This window comes from Scomber scombrus, chromosome 24 (assembly GCF_963691925.1).
Source record: "Scomber scombrus chromosome 24, fScoSco1.1, whole genome shotgun sequence".
Taxonomy (NCBI): Eukaryota; Metazoa; Chordata; class Actinopteri; order Scombriformes; family Scombridae; genus Scomber; species Scomber scombrus.
The window spans coordinates 15,948,492-15,976,488 of record NC_084993.1 but is presented as its reverse complement, the minus strand read 5'-3'; the positions used below and the strand labels follow the sequence as shown (position 1 = coordinate 15,976,488).

The 27,997-nt window shown below is 39.2% G+C and overlaps 1 protein-coding gene across 1 annotated transcript in view; it reads right to left on the bottom strand.

Moving 5' to 3' along the window:
* chrm4a (cholinergic receptor, muscarinic 4a) overlaps positions 1-25,741 on the bottom strand; it is a 46,333-nt gene extending 20,592 nt beyond the window's left edge. The window contains exon 1 of the mRNA XM_062414613.1: positions 25,687-25,741. Coding sequence (XP_062270597.1) covers positions 25,687-25,741 — 55 coding nt within the window. The remainder of the gene's footprint in view (positions 1-25,686) is intronic.
* Positions 25,742-27,997: the final 2,256 nt, after the last annotated feature.

Here is a 27,997-nt window from a genome sequence, read left to right as displayed (position 1 = left end):
TTCCTTAACTCCTCTCCAGGATATCCCCAGAGAAAGAACAGGTGAACAATGAGGGGAATTTAGATCTCAATGCTGAAAGCAAAATATGCATGTTCAGATTTGAGGGGAAAAAGCTCAAAATGAGGAAGAAATCAAAAATGGTCCTATGGGAAGGAAGCTGGTCTAGCAGTTTTCCAGTAAACAAGCCCCTGTGGGGCCATTGTTTGTTTTTGTAGCAAGTGTGGACTAGAGCAAACCTACACTAAATCTATGAGGTCCCATTTCACAGCCCACAGCATCATCCTCATAATTGGTCTATTGTGGGTTTTTTTAATGTGCAGACCTTACTAAGGTACAGAAAGCCTAACAAAGCCTATAATGTCAAGATCACAAACAAATGATTATTATTTTGGCACACAAACAAACCATTGCAATAATTATTTACACACCTAGAGGGAAAACAAATTTAAGGCAAATAAATGAAAGTAAACAACGTTTATATACTCCTTTTACTGAGTGTATGGTGACACTATGCATGCAAAACAATTTGGACAGCGGGGGAAACTAGGCCACACAGGGACCTACTATGAACACATGGTGGTCCAGTGGAACAATTCAGGTGCTATTGGCATCTGACTTATACACTTCACAAGTTCACTGCTCACACACCATCACAAACATCAAAGAAGCCACGCCAATATGCATCACCAGCCATTCAGTGAAAAGCATGTGTAATGAATGGTGTGGGTCAATTAGAGGAAGACTAGCAACTAAAGAGCTAAGATGCTAATACTAGCAGAAATGGCAACCCAATCTTGAGAGGGAGATCATTTTGATGATTGATTGATTTATATGACCCGCTGTACAAAGAGGAAGGGTTCTCCATTTTTCATAAAAGGGAGATTATGCAATTCAGTGTTAAGATCAGCACCAAGTGATGTAAATTCACCAGCAGAACAGACTGCTTAGGTTATGATAAGAAATGAACAATATCATCTGTTTATAGGAAGATGATAATCCATATTCCTCAATAGAATAGGTTCAATACAAAGGAGATTCCTAATATTCCTAAACTAACCTAATCCACACGGCAAATTGGCAACTAAACCCAAACTCCTCCAGTATCATCACCATAAAGGCTCACTCCATCAGATCAAATGCCCAGATATGGAGTCTAGGCAGAGGGCAACCACCTTAGAACCCTTCCTATACTCATGGAACATTATATCCATCAGTCTTCTTATATTAAAAAATAAAAACATATTGGGACAACGCCAGTTTGATCAGCATGAATGATGGACTAGATATATGTATTTAACTTGTTTGCTAACTTTGTGAAAAATGTCATGTTCAGTAATGCAATAGGATGAAAAGATGAAGGATCAGTCTCATCTTCTTTTAGTACCAATGAAATATCGGTTTCATAAAATGTGCAGGGGAATTTCAGAGTTTCAAATGAATGGGTGAACATCCTCAAAAGAATGGAGCCACCTTTCAAGAATATTTTGTATACAATTCAATTCCAGAACCATCTGGGCCAGGGACCTTGCCACTGGGGAATTATTTTATGGCATCCACAATCTCTTGAGTAGTTGCATCAGCATTTAAAGCATCTCTGGCAAGATTGCTCAATTTAGGGAGATGCAGATGCCCTAGCCAATAAGAGATACATAAACATATCTTGTTTCAGGTTTCTTCCCAGCGGTCCTGAAAAGTTCTGACATCAAGCCAATATTAAAAAAGAACAATCTAGACACAAATACAGGCCCATATCAAACCTCCTGTTTTTAAGTAAAGTCATTGAAAAAGCTGTTTGTGGCAGCGGAGCGTCTTTCCTCCAGAAGCAGACGTGGATCTGAGATCCATTCTTAACAAAAACACCAACAACTCACTCTGTGCTGCATAGTTTCGCTTCTTCTCCCGTCAGGTCAGCGTGCATGCAGCTGCACCACACAGACATTGTGATGCTTTGTTTTTGTTGGTTTATCTTTTTGTTACAGTTTTGGTTCTCTTTAAAATCGTTTTGTTCAGTCATGGAGTAACAGGTAAACTCGGCAGGGTTTTAATTGCAAAAAGAATGGAAACCTGATCAATGCAATCTCAAGAATATGTGTTAAATAATGTTCAAAAAGTAGTTTTAATCATTTTAACCCATACAGTTGTTAGGACTCTCCAAGGTGCTGGTTTAGACTTGACAACTGTAATGCTGTCTTTTCAGGTTTTCCTTATTAGTCGGGTTAGGGTTAGGGTTGCAGCTGATTGCAGCTGATTCAGAATGTTGCTGCCTAAGTATTCAGTCAGACCTAGTAGGTGGATCATATCAATCCAGTTCTCAGATCTTTACTCTGGTTCCTTGTCTGTCAAATAATTGATTTTAAAATATGATTGCTGGTTTGTAAAGCAATGAATGGTTTGGTAATGATCTGGCATTTGTTTGCTATGTGAAGGTAAATATTCATCAAATGAAAAGTGAAACTGATTTATTATTGCTGATATAGTACTAGCAGCGGGAACAGTGGCTTTGATTTAAAGTTTTGGTGAAGCAGATGAAAAAAGAGATAAGCCAGTGAGATGGCGAGAGAGGGAGGCAGACAAATCTGGACCCTGTGGCCATTAAAATCTCACTAACAGTTAATACAATTACAACAGAGCTGCAAAGAGCCTTAAATTAAAAACAACCAAAGCGCTATGTTCAGGGCAAACACAACATCGGGCCAGAAATCCACTAAAGCATTATTTTTCACACAGTTTTAAATATATATCAGCTTCCTGTTGCTGCATTTTGGACCATTTGCAGAGGTTCTACTCTGCACCATAGTACTGCTACAGTAGTCATGGTTAGACATGACCGTACATAATTCATTTCATTCATTCAAAGATAACCATTGCTCCTCAGCTGTGGAACTTCCTGCTTGCCTGATGTGGCATGCAGTCATTTGCATTTCTCCATTCCTCTAGTTGTCTGTTATTTGCTTTAATTTGCAAGTTTTCTATGCCATGTAAATGTTACTCTCTTAATGTTAATCGTTCTGTGTGTGTGTGTGTGTGTGTGTGTGTGTGTGTGTGTGTGTGTGTGTGTGTGTGTGTGTGTGTGTGTGTGTGTGTGTGTGTGTGTGTGTGTGTGTGTGTGTGTTCTGTTAGCCTCACTTTGTGTGCATTGTGTAGTGCACTTGACTGTTCTGACATCCATAATCCCTGAAAGTGCTGCTGTACCAACTGCTAAGCAGTGCTGACTTGGTAACATGAAGAAATCTTAAGGGAATTTCTGCTGTTAATGCAGGTTTGCGCAGCAATTCTGAGTTTTAACCCTAACATGTTGTGTTATCCCCAAAAGTAGCAAGAAAATGTAAATTACAAAACAAGTCAAAAGCCAACTGAGAACACAACGGGGCTGCCTGTGTTGACGTGATATTATATGTAAAAGGGCAACACAATATGAACCCAGTCGATGGTACTGTGAATAATGTACCACCCACATGGTGCATCATAATGTATCACTGCTAGCAAACCTCATTAACACATAGAAAAATACAAAAACATCCACAGAATAACATCAGATTATTCCAGCAACACACACACACTTTCTCTGATGTCCACTGGCTGCAATGTCTTCTCTTTATAGGCTTTAACTGGATCTCATTACAGAAACACAGTGTGTTTCTTATAGCAATGGAAGCCAACTCAATATAACAAGAAAGCTTGTAAGGGAGCAACGTCTTTGTGAGCTCACCTTAAACCTGAGTTTAAGATATGTACCTATGAGCATGATTTGTGCCAACTAGTTTGAAGCTAATTGGGGTCCAGTGTGCAACTTACATAAGTGTGATGTGGAAACTTGAAACCTTAGTGCACAAACACTAAGAATGGATTTTTCAGTGAAGTGGTAGACATATTTTGTCCAGCACAGGGAGAATGAGGTCATGTCATTTAAGCATTTTAATAAGGTAAAATGTTTTTTACTATCTTATTTATGAATTCTCCAGCTCCCCTCTGAGCTTTATAGTGAGTTACAGCTCATTGTTTAGCTGTCCGGTTCCTTACTGTTTAGGTTTGCTCTCAGCGTTCTCTGGTGAACAGAGTGGACCGTTTAGCAGCTAAAAGAAATTGATTGGCGGTTTGATTCCCAGCTCCTCCAGTCCACGTGTCGATGTTTCCTTGGGCAAGACACTTAACCCCAAATTGCTCCCGTGTGCCAACGGTGTGTGAATGAGAATGAATGGTTAAATTCCCCCTGATGAGCAGGTTGGATCCAGCGTGGTAGCCCCTGCCATCAGTGTATGAATGTGTGTGAATGGGTGAATGAGATGTAATGTAAAGCGCTTTGAGTGGTCGTAAAGACTAGAAAGGCGCTATATAAGCAGTGGTGTTCAGTCAGGGGCAGCAAGGCTAGCACTGCTAGCCCTGTCAAAAATGTATTTTTTCATTTTTTTTCCATAATTAAAAGGTCAATCTGAAATGTATCTGGAGTCAATTACTTGTTCAGTATGCAACTTTATCCAGAAAACGAATGGTTATATTTTGTGGAGCTCAAATCTCCTATGTCCTATAAACGCATCACAGCTCCTTTCCTCTGCTGGGGCCAGCAGTAGTTGAATTGCTAGCCTCTGATCGAGCTGGACGCTGCTATTGGATGTGTAACGTTGAGTGACCGTATCATCAGCCAATCAAATTTTGATGTGTCATTGACAGAACGCCCTAAGTCAAGCAGAGTTTCTAGTGCTGGTCTGGGCGTCGTCCTTCAAATGAGCTTGGCTGATTGGCCCATGGGCAGGTGCGTGATGACACACTGTCTGTTATTCTGGAAAGGTGATGGCGGTTGATTTAACAGCAAGATCGGTAGATAAAGCTATTATTGCGGACCTGCTTCGGGTGCCTTTTTCATCATGAAGGATCGCAGAATGGATTTAATCTACAAGTCATCGGTGAGTGCTAGTTTTTTTTTTTTTTACTTTCTCTGGACCAGATTCGCGCTGCTATTGGGCTAATATCTCTCTCTCTCTCTCTTTGTGAAGTACATTTAGGGGGGTTGGATTTTGGTGCTGGCCCTGACTGAAACACCACTGCACGCTACTGTATATAAGTACAGTCCATTTACCATTTACCATGAATGCCACCTTAAACCCAACAGCATATGGAGGTGGAAGCAACTGCCAGAGCAAAATTGCTCCACAGCATTAACTGGTGCTCGTTACTGACTGTTGTGGTGTCTGTACAGCAGAAATGAAATTGTCTCTTTTTTCCTCCTTTTTGGAAGATTACTTTTCACATGGTCTACCCAACATTCCCACATGAGCAGGAATAGTGCAGTAAAAGCCAACCTTATTGCCAAATTAATCAATGTCCACATTACATTGCAAAACAGGGATTTAATATGAATATTATTTATTATTATTTACCTTTACCATCACATGTGCCTACATCATCTGTTAGTGTTTACTCCTAAAAATTAAATTAAATAGATGTGACCATTTGCACCAGTCTTATCATCTGGTGTGAAAAGCACATTTCACACATGCACACAATCTAATGGAGCCCATGTGTGAATACAGCAGTAAATACTCTGGAGAATTCTTAGCAAGCAAGTGGGCTACAACTGCTCGTTGCCGTGAGTGCAACAAAACCTGATGTTTGACAAAATCTCTGTCAATCATCTGCTGAGCTAGCTTTACACATGACTGGTGCTGGATAAATGCAGCAGGCCAGCTGATTCGAGAGAGGACTTCCAGTGATTTCTTGTAAAATATTTTTCTATTAGATAAGATAAGATTCATTTTCATTGTCCAGTCGCCTATACAACGAAACTGGGAGTGCTGCAACTGACAGTGAATTACAGATAAAAACACATTAAAAAATAAGAATAAAATATAACACTATATCACAGAATAGGTGCAGGTAATAAATAATAAATAAAGTAAGACGGGTAAGGCAGTAAATATACTGCAGATATCGGCACATGATATTGCACAGAGAGCAGAAGACATGTTAATGGCACATGTGGGTTTTGAGTATCCTGATAGCCATGGAAAGAAGCTGTTTTTTAGTCTGTTGGCTTGGCTTTTTTACTTACTTACTTTTTAACATACTTTTGTACCTCCTTCCAGAGGGCATCAGACTGAGCGGGTGGTATCCAGGATGGAGGTGGTCACAGATCATCTTTGTTCTTGAGAGACATCGAGAGCTGGCAATGTCATCCAGGAAAGGCAGAGGGTAGCCAATTATCTTTTCAGCTGATTTTATTACCCTCTGCTGCTTTCTCTTTGTCAGCTGCTGTGCAGCTAGCGTAACACACAGTGATGGAGTACGCCAGCACGCTCTTGATGGTAGCGTGCTGGCGTACCGGCAGCATCTCCTCCAGTCGGTTTCTTCTGAGCACTCTCAGGAAGTGGAGTCCCTGCTGGGTCTTCCTCACCACCGCTGTTGTGTTTGCTGACCGGGGGATATCCTCTGAGAAGTGGGTCCCCAGGAATTTGAAAGTGGGAACCCTCACCATGCAGTCTCTGCTAACCACTTCACCTAGTATAGATGGCATACAGGAGTGGGCTCAGCACACAGCATTGTGGGGAGCCTGTTCTGAGGTGGCATGTGTCAGGGAGAGATTAAAGATCTTAGTGAAGACTGCTGAGAGCTCATTGGCACAATCTGTAAGTACTCTGCCAGGTACTCCATCAGGCCCAGCGGCTTTCCTTGTATTCACAGACCTGAACACACAGCTCACTTGATGTTCCTGGAGTGGGACTGTGTGGGATCTTGTTGTCTCTAAGCGGGCAAAGAAGTGGTTTACTCTTTTGCCAGCGAGACATCAACACTGACAGTCACAGAGGTGTTACAGTTGGTGAGGTGTTTTAATCCCTGCCACACCTGACGTCGGTTAGGTATTTCAAGTAGGTGAGAATATGACTGAAAGGGACAGTCTCCTGCTGTGTGCTACATGTGTGAAAGGGCAACTCCGAAAAATGTCCAGACCTGGCAGGCAGGGTAATTTCCGGACATTTTGGTGTCCTAGGTGAAACACCCACTGAGGGAATCGATCATTGAATTAGAATATCTAATCATTATGGTGATTAATGATCATCAAATGTTCATTAATGGTGATTAATGAACATTTGATGATCACGGTTAAAAACCACAAAAGGAAATATTTCAGAGTAGTCTAAACCTTCCCCTCCATTGGTTTATTTTAGTTAGTTTTTTGCCTTTTCTGCCAGACAGTGAAAAAATTATAGCAAGCGAGTAGCTATGTTTGGAGGCTGCACTGAATTGTGATGGACAGCTTGGTTGGTGATGGTTATCTTAGCTTATTCGGGAATCACCTAAATATGTATTCTTTAATTAGTGCACAGTAAACACCTAAATACATAAGTGTTCTGTTATTTCCATTAAATCATATATATTCAATGAAAGTATGGCCATGGCTACTCCTTCGTGATTGATATCTCTCTGTCCTCAACGTTACAGGTTCTTTCCATTAAGAAAACATCTATACAAAATCAATATATATATATTTTTACAGATCTGACTGTATTGTTATGTATGTTATATCCTATTGAAAATCCATATTTTATTGATTTTATTGTTGTACTGTCTGTGTGTACTGTCATTCCTGCAAAATTAATTTCCACCAGTGGCACAATAAAGTATTCCCCTGTGCCAAAGACATCCTAGGCATCAGTCATAAGATTGGTGCGTGATGTCATTATTACACAGAAGACCTTGTGTCAACTACACATACACAATTCATTCATGCATGGTGGTGGCACCAGTACTGATCCTTAGTTTTATTTCAGACTGCAGCAAAAATCTCCACTGCAATTGAGCTTTAGAAATGCTTATGAAAAAGTAGCTTACAACCGTACTACTTGTTCAATGAAGGAGCTTCGCTTCTGAAAGGCTATTTGATTCAGAAAACAGTGATGTTACCACCACACCACTGAGAAATGTAGTGAAACATTTAACGCTGCTGGTTGTAGTGACACTATTCCCCAGCAATAGCCCCTGTTATGACTTTCTGGTTTTAATCTTCAAGATATGACAGAATATATAATGTGCTTATATATAGTTATATATAGATATTAGTATCCAACAGATAATCTGTGGTGGAGTGACTTTAATTCCTCAATCATCAAAACTATGAAATCACAAATATGAAATAATTTAGTGAACAAAAGTGTTAAATCAAAATATATATCTTCAATATAGCCACTGTTTGCCAGCTTTGCACACTATAGGCTATATCTTAACCAGCTTTATGAGGAAGTTCTCACATAAACTGTGCACTTGTTGGCTGCTTTTCCTTTACTCTGCAGTCTAACTCATCCCAAACCATCCCAGATAGGTTTAGGTTGGGTGACTGAGTGGTCCAGGCTATCTGATCCAGCACTCCATCACTCTTCCTCTTGGTCAAATAGCTCTTAGAGAGCCTAGAGGTGTGTTTCCAACCATTGTCCTGTTGAAAAAACAAACGATGGTCCCACTCAATACAAACCAGATAGGATGGCGTATCACTGCAGAATACTGTAGTAGCAATGCTGGTTAAGTGTGCCTTGAATTCTGAATAAATCTCTTACTGTTTCACCACCAAGTCACCTCCACCATCACACCTCCTCTTCCATGCTTCATAGTGGGGACCACGCAGATACCATCCCTTCACCTTATTTGCATCTCACAAAGACACAGCGGTTGGAATAAAACATCTCACATTTGGACTCATCAGACTAAGTTACAGATTTCCACCGGTCTGTTGACCATTCCTTGTGTTTCCTGACTGAAGCAATTCTCTTCTTCTTATTGATGTCCTTCAGCAGTGGTTTCTTTGCAGCAATTTGACCATGAAGGCCTGATTCACACTGTCTTCTTCAAACAGTTGATGTCGAGATGTGTCTACTACTGGAACTCTGGAAAGCACTGATGTGGGCTCTAGTGACAGGTAATGCATCCTCTGCAGCAAAGGTAACTCTTGGTCGTTCTTTCCATGACAACCAGTTTCATCACAGTGTCTGATGGTTTTTTCAAAGTTATTAAAAATTTCCAAAATGACTGACCATTATGTCTTAATGATAGACGATAGTCGTTTTTTTTTTTTTTACTACATTAAGCAGTTCTTGCCATAATATTGATTGCTACGGTAATAGAATGTGGCTATTTGCTGTATACCAACACAACCTTAGCACAACGCAACAGATGGTCTTGAATACATTGAAAAATTCCAAAAATTAACTTGTGACAGAGCAATCTTGTTAACAAAAACCATTTCAGGCAACAACCTAATCAAGCTGGTTAAGATATTGTCAACAGTGTTCAAAGCTGTTATTAAAGTAAAAAGTGGTTACTTTTAGAAATCTAAAATATGAAACATAATTTTATTTATTTAGCACTTTTTAAATTACTACATAATTCCTAATGTGTTATTTCACAGTTTTGCTGTCTTTTTTATATTGTCCTACAATGTAGAAAATAGTAAAAATAAAGAAAAACCCTGACGGAACATGGCAGAGTTCGACCCCGAAAGGTCTTCGTCAGGTGCATATTGATTTAAACACTTCTATTGTCTACAGTAAGTAAAGTAAAATACATAATTTTCATAATTGATCAGCTTCATGTAACCTTCTTTATTCTTTCTTATTGATACTCTTCTATTTTGACTGTCCACTTGCTGCTGTAACACTGCACATTTCCCCATTGTGGGACTAATAAAGGAATATCTTATCTTATCTTCTCTTATCTAAGTGTGTCCTGTACTCTTGTGTTCTGAAAGGTTGTGCAACACCTAACACTCGACAACCTGAAAAGTAAAACAAATATACAGAGGCAACACTCCAATTTTTATCCATTACCTGCCTTCTGTAACCACTAGGGGTGGGTGGATGAATCCCAAAATATCAATACTACTGATACTACGTTTTTTTTATGAAGATTCTGGCCTTAATAGGATCAATGCAAGTTTCAGTTTCTTTATTCTACATTACACCCATTTCATCAAAGAGTAGAACTGTCAGTGCAACATTCTATTATCACGAACAATGAATACATCGTAGTGCATGCATTCTCTCCACTGTGTGTGCACTCAAACAACAAACATATGCAGCGTGCAGCGTATCACGGTACACACCCTAACTACAGGCACCAATCCAACACATGAATGAAGTGATGACTGAACCAAAGAGGAGTATTGTGTAGTTTGTTCCAGCTAACAATGAAAATGTTGCAAACTACAAAGGCTGTTCATTACTGTGGCAACACAAGCAATTTATTTAAATACATGAAAAACCATGAGAAAAAGAACTGCAAGAGGTAAGAAGGCAAGGGACAGACTTCACTGGCAAAGCCTTTTCAGAGAGGCAAAGAATATCCAACTATATAGTGTATAGTTGGGAAATTAATACTTAAGTCAAATGGAATGTTAAGCATTGGTTATTGTTACATTTTAAAACTGTAATTGCATTGTAATTAGCATTCACTGAATGAATCCCCCCCCCCCCCCCCCCCCCACACACACACAATTTGTGTTTTTTTTTATTTATTAATTTGTTTATTGCTTGTTTTGTGTTTTGTTTTTGAATGTGTGCATGGTCTTGTATTATATGTTATCTTTTTGTGACAGCAGAAAGCTGTGATCATATGTTGACCTCTTGATGAGTATTTGTTTTGTTGTTTCAAAATGAAAATTAAAAATGAAAAAGAAAGTAAAAAACAAAAACAAAACAAAATCTGTAATTGCTCATCATAATAGACTATATTTAGACATTCAAATAATATATTCAGCCAATTGAAACATGTTAACTAAATAAATTATTTTAATGGAATAAATAAATAAAAAAGAAACCACAATCTTTAGAAATCAAACACGGGCCAATCATTTAATTGTAACGAAAATGTTTTAGGATTTAGCCCATGATAATGCATTCACCTCATAAATCATGACACTGCTCCAAAATACATGAAAGTACATAAGATGCTTTTTAATAATCAGAAGTATTGGTATCGATATTGGCGATATTCTGGCGCTGCATTGCTTGGCATTGGTATTACTTGACACTGACATATAAAATTGCTACATTTGCTACAGTCTAAGTGTTTGGACCCACTAGAGCTGACTGGGGCCTTCCTGTCGGGTTTGCACGTTTTCCTGCAACCCAATTTGTAAAATGCTTGTGAAGTCTAATCTGTACATTTATGTACATGGACACAAATTTTACAATTCTTTCATGACACTCAGCACGACTTTGAAACTAATGTCTTTCAATTGTAAGTATATTTCATGGCTACACCATGTTTGAATGACTGACACCATCTAATACGTCTATGTAAGGTAAAAATGTCCATGTTTTGAGGTGGCAAGTTGGGTGGATGGCTAGATAGATAAGTGGCAACCCAAATACAAGCGTTAAGAAGACTCCATCCATTGCCACTGATCAAGTCACGGCCCTTAGACCTGGAGTTGGTCGAAAGGAACGTCCCTGTGGATGTCCACTGCTTCTAAAAAGTCAGGGTGGTCAAGTGCAGATGACGTTTTCACATGGGGATATTTAAATAATAACTCTTACATAACTTGTCCACCTGGATGCCTGTTTTAAGAATATAATTTTTCAACAGTAATTAAAACATGATCAATTGTATTAAGTTAGACTTAGGTCAGAGAAGTCTAACAAGTGAGTGAGTCAAGAATATGCTCTTTCTCTCTTTCTGTCTCTCTCTGACACTCGTCTTCCTTTTTTCATCTCATCACTGCATCTCTCTTTTGCCCTGTTTTTCACCACTTGTTTGTTCTTGTTCCACTTTGAATTTAAAAGTGTTGTGTGTTTGTTGTTGTCGTTGGTGTGTGTGTGTGTGTGTGTGTGTTAGAGAGAGAGAGAGCCACAGAGGAAGGGAGGGAGGGAGATAGAGTTTGTTTTACAGCCCCAAGCATATTATAGCGTTGCCAATCCATACTTCATGGTGCAGGGCCAGTATTGCTTTGTGTGGGTATGGTTGTGCTTGCACTTGCAAGAGGACGTGTGTGTGTATGTGTATGAATACTAGCAACATTACCTATTCTATTTGACACCTTCACTGTTAAAATCCCTTTTGTTTTCACAAGTGAAGTAGTTGACTTTTAGGACGTGAGTGACCACAACTTCAAGTCACCAGCAAATCTAAAGGGTGATTCTTGAATTTTTTAGATGTCCATTGTCCAACTCACATGACACACATATTTCTGTCATAATTGAAAACAACATCCAAGTCTGTTTTGTTTCCTGTTGCAAAGGCCTGAAAAAGAAAAGGGAACCAATAAGCACAATAGGCCATAACACCACTGCGGCAAGATGTTGGGGTAATGTCTTTCAAACATCAATGTCTGTGCTATTAAACCAAGTAGTTAAGCAGACATCAAGGATAACATGAGTTGCATATAATTTCCAATAGCCTCTCCTTTATTTATTCAATATTGTTGTGCAGTGTAGTAATAGTATTGGTAATTTTGCACAATTATGATGCAAGTGAGTATTCTGACCTGACCTTATCATTATTTCTATGCACATTTTCTAACTCGAAACCATACTGCAATAAAACGTTAACGCTTATTGGATTTAAACATTTTCAGGTGATGTATTTGTGTAATGAGGGAGGGTCTGGCTTAAAGTGATTAACACCTTAAATAAAAGTGTGCAAGACAGCTTCATTAACTAAATTGTAAATGCCAAAAAAAAGTGTAAAATTCCTCTTAGACAGATGCAACACGTTTTAAATAGCTAAGATATTGAGGCATGACCACCAGACAATCAAAGATTTTGTTCAACAGGGTTGCACAAAATCAACAGGGTTGCACAAAATACATGGAGAAGAAAAGGTACAAATGAACTGCAAAAGACCCATTATCCACCAGTGCCACCATATTTCAGAACTGCAACCTACCTGGAGTGTCCAGAAGAACAAGGTATCACGTGATCAGAGACATGGCCAATGTAAAAAAGGCTGAAACATGACCACCACTGAATAAAATTCGAAACTCGAAACATTGAGATTGGGTGCAGAAAGACTTTAGGTTTTATGGACAGGTGAACAGAGGTGACTCTTCATAGCCCAGACAGATGGGCTAGATCAATAATGGACACGAGGCATCTCTGCAAGTCAGGTGCCAGCAAGGCAGAGGAGAGGTTCTGGTATGGGCTGTTATCTAGCTGAAGCCTCTGCCACCCATTTCAGAATCACAAGTACAGTAAGTCTGAATTTTGTGGGGTCCCAATGGGGTATTAGGGTACTATGAGCACTTTTAGATATGATGTTTAAGGCTTTGTAGGTGAGCAGAAGGATTTTAAATTGTATTCTGGATTTTACAGGAAGCCAATGTAGCAAAGCTAAAATGGGAGAAATATGATATCTTGTCTTAGTTTTTGTCAGTACCCACGCAGCTGCATTCTGGACCAGCTGGAGAGTCTTTAGAGACTTGTTAGGACAGCCTGATAATAATGGATTACAATAATCCAGCCTGGAAGTAACAAATGTGTGGACTAGTTTTTCTGCATCTCTTAGAAACAAGAATATGCCTGACTTTTGCAATATTATGTAAATGAAAAAAGGCCGTCCTTGAAATTCGTTTTATGTATGAGTTGAAAGACATATCCTGATCAGATATCTCCCAGATTCCTTACAGTGGTGCTAGAGGCCAAAGTAAATAATATAATAAAATATAATTGGGTATCATCTGACTAACAACGAAAATGTATTAAGTGTTTCCTTATAATATTACCTATATGAAGCATATATATTTTGTGGAACTCCATTTCTAAGTTTTGCATGCATGGATGATTCATTGTGAATGTGTATAAACAGAAATCAATCTGATAAATGGGACTTAAACTGGCATAATGTACTTCCTTTAATAACAATTAAATGTTGCAGTCTGTGTAATAAGATCTGATGGTCAAAAGCAGCACTAAGATCTAACAAGACAATGCAATTAGAAGATAATTCACTTATACTGTCTCTGTGACATGATGTGCTCTAAATCCTGACTGAAAAGCCTCAAATACCCTATTGGGTAACACTTTACTTGAAGGTATTTTCATAAGAGTGACATGACACTGTCATGAACGTGTCATAAACATTATGTCAATGTGTAACCCCAGCCCCAGGTAGCTAATGAGTATTATTTGACAATTGTTGGGGTGTTGTAGTACACTGGAACGGGGCCTGAGTTCGTCTGGTTTTGGCGCAGTATGCTTGTAAAGAACTAAATATGAATATGAAATAATTTGGCGGTGCCTCCAATAATATGTAAAAAGTAACACAAATTTAGGTACTTCCCTTTAAAGTAAACAACAAACCTGTATTTTAAATGACCACAAAGTATAAACCTTATAATTAAAACACAGATGTAGTTTCAACAATAACAATTATTTATTACACAATTAACTGATTCACTGTTGACCTTTAGATGTGTATTGGTAATAATGTTCAAAAACAATATGCTGATCTCACAGTTGTGACCTTCAATCAATCAGTTATAACCCACAAGAAGGTGAAAATGACCATAAGCTAAAATGTCCACAGCCCACACTCACACACACATTCACACCGGGCTTATAAAATAAATGCAAATTAAGTTAACACGTTGCAGGCCCTGTCGATGCTCGTGAGCGGTGAGGCCAAAAACGAAAGGCCGCTTCACTGGGTTTAACCAGGACAACTAAAAGGCACGTGCACAAGTACTTACAGATCCAACAGTCAGAGTGGAGGATGGGGGAAAAGGGCAGAGGGCACGAGGTTTCAGCGGCCAGGGTGAAGCTAGCGGCAACACGATGCAGAAACCACACGCTCAAGTACAGCAGCTACAGTCTCTCTCACGGTCCAGGGCTTTCCCGGTCCTCACTCTCTCCCTTATGGCAAATGTCCAGTCCTGAATCAAATAACTCCTTTTAATATCAAAACTACAGGCTAACTCATGGCGAAACCCCAAAGTATACAAACTACACAAATTAGCAATTGCTAGTCGCAATGCAAAAGTAGCAGTGTAAGGCTATGAGCATGTTGAGCTAACGGCTAGCAGCGATTAGCATTTTAGCTCGTATTTACACATTTCACATAAAAGTGAGTACATAAAACACATGTATTTACCTCTGACAGCTTCTCAGAGTACACACACTTCCACAACGCGACGACTCTTCGTCAGTCTTGGGAGCTTAGAGTGTTTTACTTTATTTTTTAATATACAGCTTACAGCTTAGCTCTTACGCTTGACGCCGATAAAATGGCTCTGCCGTAACTATCTTTGATGCGCCGTAGTTGACGCTAAACACCTCCTACCTGATCAAGGTGAGGACAGGATTGGCTAAAGACTGAGCGTACAAAGATGAGAGAAGGAGAAGATGCTCCACTGCCCCAAAAATAAACACTTTCCTGCTCACTGTGCCAACAACCAACTATGAATTGCTTTTAAACTAACAACACACTTGTATCTCTGACTTTTTAACTGTACATAGAATGATGTTTTACATGTTATAATCCAACATATTTATGCCTAATGAACTGTTATTTATTATCAACTTAAAACATTTTAATCTCTGTAAATAAATGAAATAAGAGCCACAGGGCTACAAATGTCATAAACGTTTCGAACGTTAAGAATCAAGTTGTCATAATAAAGACATCCCAAACAAATTGAATGTCAAGTTGTCATTACAAAGACAACTTCTGGTCATGTCACTTTGATTAATGTCAAGTTGTCATAATCAAGACAACCCAAACAATGTCAACTTGTCATTACAAAAACGAATGACACTTAATGACATAATGTTTATGACACATTCATGACTGTGTCACGTAACAGTTATGACAGTGTCATGTCACTCTCATGACGATACCTTCAAGTAAAGTGTTACCAACTAGGGTAACCATAAAAACCGGTGTATAAGTCACACTGGTGTATTAGGCGCAGTTTATTTTGAGGGGTCTCATGCTGGGAAAAACGCTTTTTTAAAATTAAAGACTGGTTTATTTTAATGCACCAGTAGCTGTTCATTTATAAACACATATATTAACAAAAATGTTTGAATTTACTTTTATTTGAAACCAAATCAAAACACACATATTACACCTGAATCAGTGTGTCAGGTTAATGGTTAATGGTCGGGTAATGGTTTGCTTAACTGAACTGGACTAGTATATTCAGACAGGGTTAATTTCAATTAGGCTAAATTTCAATTAAACCTTTTAAAAGAACACAGTAACTTCACATACTTAATACAGTGTGTATCTGTATGCTTAGCCCACTGTCCCCGGACTTTGTGTCAGTCCCTGAGTCAAACAAAGCATCATCCTCTGTTCCATCCAGTGGAAAAACAACAAATCTAGTGAATCTTTTAGGCTTCAGATCTGTGCTCATACTGTGTGTCTCTGCCACAGCTCAATAAAAGCTGCTCAGCTGTTCACTTTTACATATCGCGCTTCAACATCTGCTGCTGTCAGTCAGGTCAGTTTGGTCTGTAAATACTGAAACATCACAGCAACTACTGTTTGAAATACTTCTGATCAACACACTGAATCAGCACCCGCCGGTGAACCCGCCTGGTTTTGTTTTGAACTTTTTCTGTACAACATACAGGTCATCAATACTGGTCTATTTTCATTAGCTGCTGAAACAGCTGGAGCGCATAGAGCAAGGTTGACACTGCTGTTTATAGGACGTTATAGTTCATAGTGTGGACACTCACATTGTTATCTTTACAGTTATAGTTATCATTCTTAGTGTGGACGGCCTTTTACAGACCTATAATCCTATGCAGATCCAACCTCTATCTGTATTTTAGTTTTTCACTTTTCCCACCCTGCCTGAAAGCAGCCACCATCGTTCCTGTCCCCCAAAAAAACACCATAAGCAGTCTTAATGACTACAGACTGGTGGCACTGACCTCTGTGGTCATGAAGTGCTTCGAGAGGCTAATCCTACACAACCTCAAGTCCTGCCTCCCTTAGAACTTTGACCAGCATCAGTTTTGTTGGGGAACTGTCAGGATGCTTTTAGTGGATTTTAGTTCAGTGTTCAACACCATCCTGCCGAACATTCTCGTCAAGAAGCTGACTGACCTGACCACCCCTCACCTGCGACTGGATTAACAGCTTCCTGACGGACCGCCCACAGACAGTGAGGGTTGGGTCGCACACATCCTCCACCCAAACACTCAGCACAGGCTCTTCCTTTTTTGTTTAATACACACATGACTGTGTCCCCTCCCATCACTCAAACATCATCGTCAAGTTCGCAGACGACACTACAGTGGTGGGTCTCATCTCCAACGGCGACGAGAAAGTGTACAGGGAAGAGGTCCAGAGGCTCGTAGCCTGGTGTTCAACGATCAACCGTTTTGCTGAAAACCAGCAAAACCAAGGAGATGGTGATGGAATGGAGGAGGAAGAGTGTAGACCCCGCCCCACTACAGATAGACAGTGTCTGTGTGGAGAGAGTCTGCTCATTCAGGTTTCTCGGTGTGCATATGGCTGATGACCCAACATGCTACACACTTCAGCAGTGGTGGGCAAGGCTCAGCAGAGACTGCACTACTGAAAAAATGCCACCTGGAGGCATCTGGTGCAGACCTTTTATCGCTCCACGATAGAAAGCGTGCTGGCGTACTGCATCACGGAGTGGTATGCCGGCTGCACAGCCAAAGTCAGAAAAGCCCTGCAAGGGGTCTTTAAGTCGGCACAAAAAATCATCGGCTGCCCCCTGCCCTCCCTGGAGGACATTGCAGACTCTCAGGGGCTTAACACGGCAAGGAAGATCCTGTCTGACCCATCTCACCCCGGCCAAGGCCTCTTCAAACTTCTGCCCTCCGGCAGATGATACAGGGTCTTATCTTATACACCGGTTTATACGGTATGAAGAAACACAACAAGAGAAAGGGAAGTTTGGATATAGGTCAATAGTTGGCTAAAATGACTGAGAAGAAGAGAAGAGAATGCTTTTCAAGAGGATATCACACTGATTGAACTTGAGACTACTTGGAGGACCAGCAGTCATTAAGACAAGGCTTAGATGGACTCTGCAGGGACCTTCAAGACTAGACAAACAACTTGGCCCAAATCAGCATTGCCTCCTCAAATTGACAGATCCACTCAATGTCAAGCTGCACCAAGAAATTGAAACTATGGCAGATGGATATAATGTCATGCTTCAATGAGAAGCTCATGATTAGATCCAGACAGGATCAGGCAGCCCTTCACCTACTGCGGGTAAAAACTGTTTGCGTGGTTTGCTTGTTGTACTTTTATGCCCCTTGTTATGGAGTACCAAGCAGTGCCTATCCAGACAGCAATACAAGGCAGCCAAATCAATGCAGAAATACAGAAATTGGTCAATGCTGGATATTTGGTGATGCTCAAGACAGAGACAGAAGTGGACAGTCATTCATGGTAGATTCCCCACCCCATGACAAATAACATCTGGAAAACATTACATTGTCTTCAGTTGCTCTTTCCAGACCAAGGGTGTGAGAACTAAATGCATACCTGCTGCCTGGACCCATTTTAGAACAATCCCTCCTGGGAGGACTTCTTAGGGAACATACCTACACCCATGTTGGCATAAAAGCAATGTTCAATAAGATTGGTCTCCTCCATGACGATAGGTCTCTCTTCAGGTTCCTTTGGTGTGGAAAGGACCGAACTGCCACCTCAGAGATATATGAGTTGCAAGTCCTCCCTTTTGGGAGGCGATGTTGTGCCATCTTTGTCTTCTATTCCTCGGCTGGAGCTCTCTTCTGCATTCACTGCTGCCCAGCTTGCAAAACTAATAAGGTAACCTTACCCATCAGAAAGACTGTGTATTGGACCGACTCTATGAAAGCATGTCCTCAGCTGCTGTCAGAGTCATGATGATTCAAAAAGGATGAACTCACCAGAGTCAAAACCATATCAGAACTGGATGAGATATTTTTGAGAAAAAAAGAACTGCACTATCACTGAACATTTTGCTAATACATTCAGTATCAACATTTTTGCAACTCACCAAATATGTTAAACATTTTCTCATTACATTGAGCCAGCATTACAATTTGCTGGAAATGTAATTGCAATTTAGTAGTTAATGAACATAATTTCAAGAAGAAAAAGGTTCCTACTCCTACAAAGGACAACTCACTTTGTTTCCAAAGCTCAATGTAACAACTCCATCCGCTATTCTTCTATGCATCCTGCCTTCATCCACCATCACTAGTACACCAAGAGAGGACAGAGATTGTAGATGTTCACCTATTACCCAACTAGCCATACTTCATTTGAACCTGCACCCAACTCCACAATGTTGTGCCTGAACGCGTTCAATGAACGATCACTCATGAACTCGTTCATATTTTGGGCGAACGTGAACTGAACGTACTGTATTTTTGCCTGATGAATGTTATTGTGAACGCATTCATTCTGGCGTTTGTGAACGGCGCTCTCTCACAGTTTGACTACATTCAAGAGAGTGCCAGATTTCCATAGAGCCTTCCAGGCGAAAACCCAGCTAAGACACAACGTAAACAGGCCTTAATATATAGCGGGAAAAAACCCAATCTGGCAACACCAGCCACCACAGAGTCGCACCGCCGCATTTGTCATCAAAATGCAAAGCATGGAGGCAAAAACAAATGCTGCAAATTCTGCCTCCACCATTAATATGGCATCTTCGTATGATTACTTAAAACTATTTTGAAATCTGACGCATAGTTTCAGTGTTAAAACTGATCAAATAATTGCTGTCTGTGGTTCTATATGGGCCGTGGCAATAATTTAAAAAAATAATACCTCGCAGCAACATATTGAAAAAAAAAGAACTATGAACTAGTTCATTTTTGGAACTGTGAACTTAGTTCAAAATGTTTAATTATGAACTATGAACTGAACTAGTTCATTTTAAAATTTGTGAACTGAACTTTGAACTAGTTGATGTAGAAAGTTTCCCAACACTGACTATCCATATATCTATTGTGTTGAGAATGTTATGGAAAGGTTTTACTTATTCTTGTTTTTTTTGCTCGTATGCTTTGCACCCTTTTGCTCCTATTGATGACAAAAAACTAAATGTTGTCTTAACCTCCACAATCTGCATGTCATGAGCATCTAAACTATGCTAATCAGAACTGCTGCACTGTAATCTGGTCAACACAGAGGCTACATGATTTCTGCAGTTATCACTGAGTCATTCTCCTAGCAGTATACCTCCCAGGCTCAAACACCCAGTGCCTACATACAAGTTTCTTCTTTACCCGTCAAAGCTAAGCCACATCTCATACAAGTTCAGCAGCTGAAACTTGCCTTTCGGACTTTTGGACCTACACTTGTTCACCAGACATGATACACAATGTTAAAAAACATTCCACAATGGTGCTGTTTTGTTCCTACATCCTACAGAGTCATTCTGACAGGATACACTTAATGCTTTTAATGTGTTGGCTTTGTGATTAACATCAGTGCTAATAATTCCATCAGTACAAATTATTAATAGGACAGAATTAGATTTGTTGCATTATTTCTTGCACTGAATTCCTCTTTGTCACTTAAGAGATTTGCACAGATGATTTTCCAATGAAACTGACCTTATCTGCATTTCATCAGCACGATGCTGGGTATTACATGTCTGTGGCCTCAAAAAACTCATACAGAAGAAACAGCGAGTCTGTTGTCTGTTGTCTTTATTTCTGTGAGTTATACAGTGGAAAACTTTTAAGCACCATCTTATGTTCCCCAGCATCTAGATTAGAAACCCTGAATGTTGTGAGTGAGTGAAAACAACATGCTTTACATAACTATAATCCAAGCATACACAACATCTAAATATAATAATAATTTACAGGTGTAATATAGGATATCACAAATGATGAATCTAAATAATAATGCCAATGATAATTTGACCAGCAATTACTTTGAATGAAAACATTTGCACAATGTAAATGTCCATAGCACTAATCTGTATCAGAATTATGTCGTGCTTCCCCTGTCGAAATACTGTTTCCTTTACTTCTCTTTTCCATTACAATTCATCACTGCAAGGTTACTGAGAAAAACTTAACACATCAGATGGGTTGATCAATTCAGTGTTGTGGAATGAGTTTATCTAAACAACAGGTAAACATGTGGGACCTGTAAAGGATCACCATAGTCTTTTTTAATTAATGATGGCTCAAATTAATTAATACAATTTTAGCCATGTAAGCACAATCAGTTTTCTCTCTCTAGCTTTGAACTGTTATATTGCATAAACTCATTTGCTCCTCATCAAACAACTACCCCCCTAATTCCTCTATCGCCCCCTCTGCATCCTACCCTCTCCCTCACGACTTTACATCCCTCTGTTGCTATGTTTGGTGCCAGCTCACAGGGCAAGTGCCAGCAACAACATCTGGGGCTGACACATACACATTCAGACACACACACACACACACACACACACACACACACACACACACACACACACACACACACAAACACACACACACACACACACACACACACACACACACACCACACACACACACACACACAACACACAAACGATGTGCAACAGTATCCTCAAAAACTAGGCCATTACAGGGTGGAAACAGAGTAGAAGATGATGGCAGAACTACAGGTTGCAAAAGGTTACTGATGGCACAGTAAAGGCTTCATTAAGGTGTCAATTAATTCATATATGTAGTTTTCATGAATAAAAAACCTACCCAAGAAAAAGGAAACAAGCAACAGAAAACAAGGTGTATGTCAAAGCCAGTGAGGAGCATGGAGGCACAGGATCAGAATCCATCAGGTGAATACATCAAATAGTAGTCGTCAAGAAGAATAAGAGAGGTAAAAGGAATAGAGTAGTGACTGAAATAAAAATTATAATAGCCAGCAGCAGTGTCACAACTTGACTGTAAATCCTTTCAGAGGCATCAAAGAAGCACCAGAAGCCTCCTAAATGTTTCATAATCTGGAAGACACTTTAAACACGCAATCCATATGTACAAAAAGGTAAGCCCCACGTCCTAGTATGCTTTCACAACCAGAGTGATTCATAGATGTATGGATGCGGGAATTGTCACTGACAAGCACCTTATCAACCAAAAAGTCATGTTTTCTGATGCCATTGTTAAATGAGTAATGTGGTAAGACTTTACTTTAATTCCCCCCATTAAGCACTAATTAAGAGTATACACACATTTAGCAAATTGTTTACAATATATAATGTGGTTGTAAGCATATGTTATACATTTATATGTGTTTACACATCTATTTCATGTGACGGTTAGCACAAAATCAAATGAATTTGTGCCATTGTACTGTACAATATGCAGTATTGCTTTTGTAAGCACATATCACTGTATTAAATGATGTGGATGGAGACAAGAGACTTGTTAAATACGGAGCCTTCTGCAAGAAATTAAAATTTAGCAGGCTGCAAATGGATGATGTGATCTACATCACATCGGCACAGCAGTGTTTCAAGTGCTTCTTGTCAGCATGCTGAACAATGGGGGAATTTTGCAGCTGACCTTCCTCACACTACAGTAGAAGCTGAACCTTTATGGATAGAAACAAAATAAAAATTCAGGGAAGCCCTAAGCCAGTTAACACTACTTAATGATGTGAAAGGTACAGGACAACAACCTGCCAGAGATGACCAGAGCACTGACCTATGGATTCTGACAGCTGTCTGCAGACTCAGTCAGATGGGAGTGAATATGTCAACCTCTCAGAGAGAAGATTCAGACACAAAGTTTAATAGGGAGCAGTGCCAGGAACATGACAAAATATGCATTTCTATGATGTTTATCTCTGTTTTAAGCCACTATTGCAATGTGTGATATGCAGATCCAGTGACTGCATTTAATTGTGTTTATCTTAAAGAAACTGTAGGATTTCCAACTTAACACTAATACTGATGAGCATGAACACTAAGCAGACGGACAAAGGTTTGGCTAGACAGAATTGCCAAGAGGATTACAGTACAAAGGGGCTGGAGGTTAGGGTGGACCCAATAACCAAAACCTCTGCATATACACCTAAAAGCTAATCTCTCAGTGGACTTCCCACATGATTGTAAAGTGATCACAGCAGACAAAGCTGAGTACAACCTTTTTACAGCAACAGTTCAAGCTTGTGTGACTGTTTTATACTAAAGGTGTGTTTTATAAGTGCTTATGGGAATATTTTAACATGTGGGAACTACTTCTTGTTTTGCCAAGAATTAGATGAGAAGACCATCCTTTAAAAATAAGACATTAAATCCATACAAAAAGTGTAAAAATGACAATTTGTGGTTTTACAGGGGGTTATGGGTCAGACTATTTATAGCCCAGGAAAAAAATGACTTCCTGGAGTCTCCGCTGGTTTGCCTGGCAATCGTTTTGTGATCAGTTACATGTATGCATTGTTTGATATGAACCCCTTTAACTTAAACATGCATCTTCAATCCTGAACAGGAAAGGCTGAATGGAATTTGCTGCAAAATAAGAGTTCTGAGTGGTCCCTGGGCGGGGGGCCACCAGGGATGACACAGTAAAACATTTACTATAAGCTACAATTAATTAAAACATATTGTACCATGTCTAATGAAAAAAAGACAACATTATAAAAACAAAAATACAAAACTGACCACAGTAGTACTCAAGTAACAAGGAAAATGAGCTCATCAAAATCAACATGCTATGCCATACAAATAATATAAATGCCAGTTAAATATTTTGCGTCAATAGTGAGTGAAGCTGTGCAGTGAAAAAAATACTAAATGGCTGATATTAGATGAGGTGAAATTATATAGAACATTGTAAGATCATGATAAATAAAACCTCATACAGTAGATAGATACACGAACTGGATGCTCCACACAATGCTGCTCAGTCAAACAAAACAGTATATTCATGTAATACACACCCACATCATGAATTCTTTATACACAAACACAATAATGTAAGTGCAAAAATGTAAATAGGATAGAATTAAGATAGCAGAGGAATGAGAGGAGACATACGAGCTGAAGAGAGGGAGGCGAGGGGAATAGACAAGTTGCTGATGGGAGGGGAGGAGACAGGGGGAGGAATCAGAAAAAAAGGAGAAAAGGGAGAATGTTACATCAACCCCCTGATGTTTTATCCAGAACTCAGAGCTGTCAATCATTCTGTTGTACATGCATTTTGTTAAAATAGTTTGGGGCAGCATAAACAGGCACAACATGTACATTTTCAAACGTTTAAGATGTTTCATTAAGTACAATTCCAATACTATGGCATATATATACCAAGTGACCAAATGTAAATGATTTGGCTGGCAAAGTTATATTGTTGCTATTGTCAACAAATCAAAACTGTGATGCTGCACATGCACAGCGCTGTGTGCCCTACAAGGAAGCTCTCTCCTGATGGCTACAATCTTTTTACTGTTTTTTTGTAACCATTTCTCAACAAAATAGTGACCACTATCTTCATAGATAAGGGGACATGTCACCCAGTGCCATTTAATACAAAAAACAGCATTAAATACAGACTCAAAATGAACTGTAGAAAACCAACAACAAAGGCCTCTGGTCACTGAGAGTCTTCAAATGCTTTACAAAACCAGATTTCCCATATTTCTCTCCTCCTCCCACCTACTAGTTGTCTCTCACTATTTTACCCTTCCAGTCTGTTGAGTCTCTCACAACACACACTCAACGCTGTGGATCCTCACAACATGTCAATCAACTGCTCCGAGGGGGATGTGAAATATGCACTGCCTACTGACAACATGCATAAGTGCACACACATGCACATACTGTATACAAACTGCTAAATAAACGGTGACACTGATGTCTCTCATATTACTCTGGCATTTCATGCCTTGTTGCTTTAACATCCCAGTGAATACATGAACGAAGGAGGAAAAAATGAAAAGCATAAAAGAGAAGGATGGAGTGGAGTGGAAGGAGGAAAGGACAAGTTTATTCAGCCTTTTTGATTTCTGAAAACCTTCTTCACCACCTCCAGTCTTCCTACACCCCCTTTTCCTCATGTTATTGTTTCCTCCTCTGCTCTGAGGAGAAGCTGCTGTTCTCATTGTTTGTGTTTAAAAAAACATACACCCCTCACCATTTACCATCTCATGTAGTGAGAAAAACAAAACCCCATACCCCTTTTATATTTTCAACACAATGCTGACAAATGATGCAAATATCAAATGATCACTTACCTGATAAAATGAAAATGAATGCAGCCCTTAATTATGAATTAACTGTAATTCAAAATAAATGAAACAACACTTTCCCACACCTTCAACCTGTCAGTTTAGATAGGATGTGAGCATGTTGACCATTATTTGGTTCACAAGGTTGCTTTATAAAATCTAAATAATTTTGCTGGTTGCTTAATGATGTTTTTATTTGTTAATTTTCTCTCAAGCATTTCTATTACGCGTTTTTATTATTTTTAAATTCTCTTACGCTGTTGGGATATGTATATATATTATATTATATATAAAATGTATGCAGTGAAAGGTTACCAAGATACCAATTCCAACTCACTTTTTAGGATGGCATAAATTACAACGACTCAAATGAATCTTCACGCAGATCACATTATGTAACTGTTTGCAAAAATCAATTAATAGGTCTTTGCTTATTCCGTTACATTAAGTGACCGTTATATTCAGGGTCATAGTTAACCGGCCGTCTTTTGTTTAACTCTACCTGCATTCATATGTGGTCAAAGTCAACACTTTAGAAAATGAATGAAGCCTTTCACTCACCATTTAAGTTCCAGAGGGGCTGAAGCGCCCCAACTCCGTTACTGTCGTTACTCATGTTGCATGGCGCGCGGAGCACCGACAGCCAACCTGAGACCTCTTCCCCGTTATCTCTCCGCTTCTTCTCTTTTGCTTTTTTTTTTTCCTTTCCCCAAGTTTTCCGCCAGCTGTCGCACCAAAATTCCTTCTATAGTCCTTCTTTAATTCTGTACCCCCTTTTTAACCCTCTTCTCGTAGTCTTCCGCTGTTTTACCGGAGAATGAGAGTTCCCCTATGTAGTTGATCTTGCTTCTGTTATGGTTTGTCGTATGGTGTTAACCAATTTGTATATCGCAATTTTCCTCTGTGGGGATAGATGCTATAATAATAAATCGGTTTGTCATTATGAATATATAATAATAATAATAATAATAATAATAATAATAATAATAATAATATTAAAAAACAACAACAACAACAACAATAACAATAATAATAATAATAATAACAATACAGGACAGATCAACAGCAGCTAATCACTTATACTTCTTAATTACTCATCCAATCCCCCGAAAAGAACAATCTGGGTGGCACAGCTTCTACTGGTTTTCTCTATCGCGCGCTCCACAGAGGATTCCGTTCATTGAGGCGAGCAAGCAAGCGAGAGAGAGAGAGAGAGAGAGAGAGAGAGAGAGAGAGAGAGAGAGAGAGAGAGAGAGAGAGAGAGAGAGAGAGAGAGAGAGAGAGAGAGCGAGCGAGCGAGCGGGTTGGGGGGTGGGGTGGCGGTGGGGGGGTGTGTGTGTGTGTGTGTGTGTGTGTTGGTGGGACTTGTGATGTCATTTTCTTCAGCTAACCCTTAGTAACAGAATCTGTCGTTTGGGGTATTTATTTCTTTACAGTGCAGGTATTTTAACTGTAGTCTGTTACTGTTCCATCATATTCATTTATTCCTTAAAGAACTGAGGAGATAAACATTGTCTGATCGTCTTGAAAACATTCTTTTAAAATAAAATCACAAAATTCAGTACAAAAAAAATATTTAATTGCAGTCCTCTTTACTTAACTGGCAGCCTCTCTCTGAATATGATGGTGCATGTACAGAGCATGCACAGCATCATCATCACAATTATGTACAGTTCCTTAAAAATAATGATGTGTATGAAAATGTAAAGGGTAGGCAAGGGGTTGAATCTATAGTGCAGTGGTTCAAAATAGTAAAAAATAGTTCCAATATGAAAGTTGTGCCTGCATCCAGGACGTTACCTGGCTGTCAGCGGGATGTATCATAATATGTCATCATCATCATCATCATCATCATCATCATCATCATCATCATCATCATCATCATCATCATCATCATCATCATCATCATCATCATCAACAGGCCTCTTTAGCTACTTTACTACACATACAGTGTGTGCTCTGATTTTTAAAAATAAATTCTATATGTCTAGAATAACAACTTTATATGCTCTACTTTCTAACATGGCATCAGCAAATTAAGTATCTTAGTTAATACAAGACATTAACACACAATTCAATATTGACAGTTCTAAATTACTTAACCTCAACAGCACTATACAACACATATACTGTACATAACAAACATAAAAACACATTTAAAAGCAAATTTACCCAATCTGGTCTTGTTCCTGTTGTATTTCCAAATCAATGAGTGCAGCTCTGCACAATACACAGTTTACCACATGAGTTAAGCACTGATGCTTAACTCATGTGGTAAACTGTGTATTCCCACAAGCATGGATAATGCTCCGCTCATATCAAACATGAATGAAAAAAAAAAGAAGAAGATATGTTATGAAGGATTAATAATAAATCCTTCATCACTCATAACCCAGATAAAGCTCACTGCATTGCTTAACTAATTCTATAATGTCCAATGACATATTCTATTTGAAGAGGACGTCCCTCTAGGATGTAGGATCTCAACCGATTAGACAATATTTAAAACATATGGAATATTTTTTATGAAAAATTAAACCACAAAACATACATAGATCTATTGCACAGTGAAACTTGAGCATTATTATAAGGGATTTTCAAGTCAGTGGATCTTTGATTTACTAGTCTTACCAATAGCTACTTGTTGGAATAATTGTATATATGTTATCTCATATTGTGTCTTTATACTTTCTAACCATGTTATTATCTTGTGCAAGAGTGTTGTATGCTCGAGTTGTTTTTCAGGAAGTTACACCTGGCTGATGTAACTGCAGGTCGATGACTCAGCCGCTATAAGTGTCAAAAGAGGAACTACAGCCCAACCACGATATCAAAAGAGGAACTACAGCCCAACCACGATATCAAAAGAGGA